The sequence below is a fragment of the Ceratina calcarata genome, unplaced genomic scaffold (assembly GCF_001652005.2).
Source record: "Ceratina calcarata isolate Rehan_Ccalc_2016 unplaced genomic scaffold, ASM165200v1 scaffold376.2, whole genome shotgun sequence".
NCBI classification, from domain to species: domain Eukaryota; kingdom Metazoa; phylum Arthropoda; class Insecta; order Hymenoptera; family Apidae; genus Ceratina; species Ceratina calcarata.
The window spans coordinates 1,301-7,901 of NW_017160784.1; the positions used below are offsets into that span (position 1 = coordinate 1,301).

The 6,601-nt window shown below is 38.2% G+C and overlaps 1 protein-coding gene across 4 annotated transcripts in view; it reads right to left on the minus strand.

The window, feature by feature from the left end:
• Nucleotides 1-237: 237 nt before the first annotated feature.
• Nucleotides 238-6,601, minus strand: part of LOC108625860 (unconventional myosin-IXa) — a 16,853-nt gene continuing 10,489 nt past the window's right edge. For 2 of the 4 annotated variants that reach the window (XM_018026185.2, XM_018026187.2), the window contains one exon: nt 238-6,509. In XM_018026185.2, the coding sequence (XP_017881674.1) occupies nt 6,418-6,509 (92 nt within the window). In that variant the 3' untranslated portion in view covers nt 238-6,417. The remainder of the gene's footprint in view (nt 6,510-6,601) is intronic. The other 2 variants (XM_018026188.1, XM_018026186.1) reach the window with 1 other exon arrangement.

Here is a 6,601-nt window from a genome sequence, read left to right on the forward strand (position 1 = left end):
AGCAGGAAAGAAGAAATAAAAAAAAGGACGTATCGGCGGACTGAGAGCGAGCGTGGCAGAATCTTGGAGTCGTTGAGAATATCATTCGACGAGAGATTTAAAAAGTCAAGAAGAACGGAGATCGATAAGCTACATGATTCGAAAAAAAAGCAATCGGAGCTTTATAGTTAATCTCCCTTCTTCTCGATCGTTCAGATACCTATTCTGCTTCATATAGATATACATGATACATATATGTATATGCGTACACATATATTTGTATGTGGATATTGGATAATCGAGCCGCTTTCGAAAACACGAGTTATTCCGAACGGAGCACAATAGAGTCATCGAAATTCCTTTACGCACGTCTACACAATTCTTCTGCACACATACATCTACGTATTTATATGTATCTGTGTCTGTGTGTATATATAACCATCAAGCCTGTCCTCTCTAACACGCATACCTTTTTTTATCACACGTACACGTTCACTTCTTTGTTTGAAGAAAAATAACGAATATGTATAATATATATATATCTTTGTTTGTGTGTGTGTGTGTGTGTGTGTGTGTTTAAATACAGAGAACGGAGCCTTCGAACTCGTCGCGCCGATTCGGTACCTGCAGATAGGAGCGCTAGGATTTCGACGCTACCAATTTTCTTCGGGAAGGAACAGACTTTTCCGAAGATCGAACGAACGACTCCAACTCTGGCTAAATAAAATTGATCCGCAGTGTGCGCGACGTGTCTGAAAGCTCCAATCGTGCGCGATCGTGATCTTAGATTTTACGCCAAGACACAAATGGGGAGAGCGTTTTAACGTCGCGACGGTTGGGTGTGTAATCGTTGAAGCATTCGTACATGACTTTGTTCCTTCTTCACCCCCTCCCCCTCCCATTGCCATCTTGCGATCAATACCAGACACCTTGAGTTTCGGATTTTCAAGCATCCGCCTCGACTTTCCTCGACGACGGCGGTGGTTCCATTGACATCGTCTCGCATTCTACTACTACATATTAGCCCGGAATCATGTACTCGCAACGAGATTGTGACGGCGATTTTCAGACACGATGCTCGTAAAACGAAAGGAGTAGTCTTACGTACATCGCAGGTACTTCGCGCGAAAGTACGTTCGTTTATTCGCCGACGATCGTGCGTCGAGCGCTCGATAAACGATCGTCGGCTCGATCAGGATGAAAAGCAAAAATTAGGCTTCTCCGTGGGGACAGACGACGCTTTCGTCGATTCTATAACTGTAATAAGCGTATTTCGAAGAATTCGGCCAAAGTGAAAACGATACTTTCTCGTATCTGCATCGACGATCCTACTCGACTCGTCTTCTTGCATCGCGCATAAATTCGTTTAGATTTTAATTCCTCGGGGAGAAAAGTCAACGTGAGATTCGATTTTAGTTCCGCGAGAATATGCTCGTGAGCACGGTCCAAACGAATCGTCCAGAGTTCGAAGAAATGTGCAGAATACGAGAATCCGCATGGTAACAACTAATAATAATAATTAGGAGTTTTCGGGGCGATATTGTCATGAAGAGTCCTGTTCATATCGTATCGCCTATGTAAACAGACTACATTCACGGACCAACGATCGACGGAGTGAAAATCTTGTACAATACCATTCTCATTCGACAAGGACAATTCTAAGATGTTAATCGATCATGTCCCGAGTTCAGTTTCACATATTGGGTAGGAATCGATCATAAATTGGACGTGAGTAGTAATAATTGATAACGCACGCTCCTTGTGAAAGAGACTTTCATTGCTTAGACGCGCGATTGGATATCGAATGCGTGAAATTTTCACTCTATCTCGGAACGGAGAATCGTTGTCTGTCGCGACCTGTACTACCTTCGTCGTTGCTTTCGGATCTCGTTCTTCTTGTTTCCTTTAACAATGACACGACAGATGATACGTTTTTGTGCGCTCGATACTCGCGAAGCACCTTTTTCTTTACACAGTGGAAGCGTAATGCGTTTTACGTTAAAACGACCACATATAGACGTTAACGACAGTAGCCCTTACGTGCCTACGTGCTTTAAGAAGACTATTCAGAAGACTGCGCCACGGTAGTATCTACACCAGTTTCAAGCTCTAAGAACAACCATGGCGTGTTCCCTAGTAATAAAATTTTTAAGGAATTAAAAACAGAAACATTGCGCTCTTCTAACGGGCGAAAGACTCAACGATTCGACAACCGATCTCGATAAAAAGTGGTAACAGACTAGCCGAAACGAAACTCAATCTTCCTTTTCTTTAGCCAACCGCTTTGTGAACGAACGATCAAACAACAAACGGACTTATCCGAAATCTTTTCGAAACTTAAAATCTCTACATACTGAAATCAACAGTAACGGTTTCAGTATGAGGGATGTATAACGCTAACGTGTATGTGTGGGTGTTCTCCTTGTGAGCACGCGAATTATCGACCGTAAGTCTTGGAAAACGTTTGATAGTGTTCTACTTGCTACAAATAAACATAAATAAGAAAACAGATAAGTGTACAGAGAAATAAAAGCATCGAATAATTAAGTAGTTGGTCGACGAATTTATCTCATCTAGTTTAATTAATATTTGCTAAGATAATGAATTGCGAGGTATTAAACTGATAATTTTCAAGGGTGTAATAAGTAAAGTAAAAGAGATAGATATATGACATCAAAGGTACAAATATAAAACATCAGAGTAAGAGTTTTGAAATATGTGCACAGCTTGGGTCGTGGTTCGAACTGATCGTGTTACTTTTTCCTCGATTAACATGTTTAATCATGTTCGATGATCGATGATCAATGTTAATCGAAATATATTATTTAAATCATGTAGATTCATTACTATTGTCATGTTTTGTCCTCATAGGGGACACCTTCCATGACCGAAACATTTGCTAATGAGTAATAGTGGCTAAAAAAGTCTGGAAAAATTCATGTAGTATCTTGAAACATCCTAAATTAGAAGTATCAAAATGATTTTAACAAAAATTTCTTTAAATATATTATACTATAAATAGTATAAAGCAAATTACGTGAATTGCAAAAATCGTTCGGAGTTGCCCGGAATGACATCGATATACGGTTTAAGGATTAAAATTGTTTTATATTTGTACTTTTAACTTCATATTCCTACCTTTCCCTCTGATATTTATGAAATAATTAGAAAAATTGTTCTTCGATCAAGTACATGAGATTGCTAGGAAATCAATATTCCCGAGAATCACTACGGAGCATAAAAATAAGGTTCTACTACATACAGAATAGATAATATTGATGTTGAAAAACAAAGTAATGAACACAAGGACGAATCATACAAATAAAGATAAAAGGTTTCTATTGTATGATTTGATCGATAATTTACGTTTACGCTTTCTCACAATACACTCGACGATTCAAGAGGACGAGGTATAACAGCCAAAGAACTGCTTCGGAGAGAAAACCATTTGTTCGAAGGGTCATGGTGGATGTTCGCAGACGCCTCAAACTCAAGGAAAAGGACTAACATATCAACGTTAAAAACGGAGAAAGAGCCACTCTAGGATCCGGTTCGCATAGTCGAGCAAAACATGTTGTGTTCGTAACAGTTCTATATCCTAATCGGTATAAAAATCGATCAACCGTAAAACGAAGAATCTCTCACGCCAGTCCTAGAATTCGAAAAAAAGCTTTTCCGAATCATGCAGGATGAGCGTGAAAAAAGAACAACGCGTGAAACGCGGTACACGAACATTTAAAAGAGTCGGTTTCGCTAATCGATCATTCTAAAACGAACCCAACACAAACATATGGATTCTGCGAGTCGAAGCTGGAGAAAAATACGAGGAGAAATAAAACAACGAGGAACATAACGGTTTGAAAAAAGAATGAGCCGTGCGTCTTTTTCCGAATTTCCCGGCTTAATCCTAATGGTTACTTGGATAAAAGTCACGCGCGGCCTGATGACATAAATTTGACGCGAAACGATTCGATTTGATGATACGATTACTTCCCATTAAAAGAAATTACTATAGCCTGAAGCTTGTACGTGACTGTGTGCAACATATTCCTGTCTACTCATGCGAAACATATTCTCGTATCGTTAGGTGAAATTTAGTGCTTGAAAAATGTTGGTGAATTCGAACGATTAGGCGAGAAAGAGAAACAAGCTTCAATTTATATTAGCTACTGAACAATATTATCGAATACTGGAGACTGTTTGAACAACGATAATTCTGACTGTTCGGTGACTGGAATATCGGCCGAGATATGAAACTGTCGGGAATTTGACAAGTTCTGCCGCTGACTGAGTGAAAATTAAAAGAGCACGATGAGGTTTTTAATTAAATGTGAAGTTAAAAAAGCACGGTTAAAAATGCAAATCTTTTGGTAAAAAGTATCTTCACTTCCCACTCTTTTTATTCATGACGCGCGACCTCGAAATTTCTAGTTCCAACGTTTTACTCGAACAATTCTTCCCAACCCCTTCCGATTATTGGGCATTCGAGTCTAACGCGAGAACGCACGAAAGAAAAACGGACAACCTAAATCTAGACGCTATAGCGGTATATTAAAAACAGAAAGGGATGAGCATAAAGAATAGAGAAACTAAAAGAGGGACACTGGACGACAGGAAAATAAAACGAAATCGTAATAAATCTTAAGAAAAAAAAACCGTCTGCTCAGTCCAACGAGTACAGAAATATCCGTACATACATAAATAAGTACTCGTGTATATAAATGTCTTCTATGCGCGTGCATGTGTGTATGTCTGACATACGTGTTCGCGCTTGGTCGCGTTTATGTATGTATATGTGTGTATAATAAAGGAGTCTCTCTGCGTGAAAAGAATTACTCTAAGTAAAAAAAATTGATACCCAAATAAAGAAAATTGGCAGGCCCTATGTGTGTTCATGTATTATTTAGCATCGACAAAATATAGGCGCGTGTTAAATCCTATCGGACGAATATCGACGGTAGTAATTGTAACCTTGGTAACGACTCTTGTATATAAAACTAACAGTAATAACAGATTATTACGAAATACACACTATCAAATATGTCGAATGTCATTCAAGAAGTTACTGCATCATCGCATTTGCATTTACACTGTTTAGTCAAAATCTAGGAACGTATTATAACGACGTGAAAAACCATAAGTAGGCCATCCCTTTAAATGAGAAGGAATTGTAACTTCATCGGCACTTTGCAAGGTAATATCAAAGAATGTTTTGATAAGAAATAAAAGGAATCGTGTGCCAATGATTTTGCAGAAAAATGCAGACATATTATGGACGGAAAGGAAAATTACAGTTCCATATAAAGACAATAGTAACATTAAAAGAGTTTATCTAACTGACGATATAGCAGACGACACAAACTTCCTGATTGACCCAATAATGTATATACATGTATAAGAGCTACAATTTGGTTTCCTCTTTTCCTTCACATAATTCAAGTCCCTTACATGAATCCGCATTTCGACAACTAGCTATCGCGAGTATTCTATGTAAACAGAAGTCAGTGAAATAATCCTGATGAGGTTGAAACCTGACGAGGTGCCTGGTTAACTCTTCTCGAACTTTCAATTCGTTTCATTCCTTTCATCATTTTACTAACAAAAGGATACAAACCCGTGATTGTCAATGAAAGCAGTAATAAACTTGAGCTCTCGTTAAGAAGAAAAACAGAGAGAAAGTTATTATCGTGTTGGTTCACGCAACAGTCTATAAAATCTGTAAAAAGTATGAAGAACAAAGGGGCATCGTTTTTCGAACGAACCGATAAAAACACGGGGTTAGAACAAGAATTTAAATGCGACTAAACATTCGTAACAGTAACGCGTAACTTCGTTTAGTTTTCCATTTTTCGCGGATTAATGATCCGCACGTATACTTTTCCATCTTTTACGTCGGTCCTATTGAAAAATGAAATATGAGAAATATCCGGAAGAAAAGATATTCTATCGTAGAATTCTGTGGCGAAAATGTAAATCGCGTTGCTTTTGTGGAGGTTTCTAAGCTTCTATAGCCTGATAGACAGTCTTCGATAAGAGGAATGCACTTCAGGAAAAAAATAAAATATAAAATTAATATTTTCACGTAAAGCGGTATGCTCGGGTAATTTAATTACTCTGTTGATTACTCTTTAGAAACCTCTGGAAGCTTTACGACAGAGTGAAAAAAAATATATATATATGAACGTATGTAGATGTGTATATATACCAAACATATATATACATATGTTTGATTGGATTATCAGCTTAACTTCGCGTGGAACAACTTACTAGACCTACCTAATATCATGTTTCACTACTTATTTAAATTATTAGCGGCTTGCCGATGAGACCAGAAATAAGACTCGTCGCTTCGCTGCTGTCAGTCGACGCTTCACAGCGCGTGTCATGTAGCTATACTCAACGATCATTTCCCGTGGTAGTATCGTTCATCGTCGATGGTCATACCATTACCATGTCCTCATCGACAATCGTGGGAAATGCATTGTCTGCGGAACTTTGCCTTTGAATAGGCTTCTTCCTTACGAGTCCGTCTATTAACAGAAATATGAACCAAAAAGAACGTAACGAGAATTAAAAGAAAATGATAGATGTTTTAGCTTTTGTAACATTTTAATTTTTAATG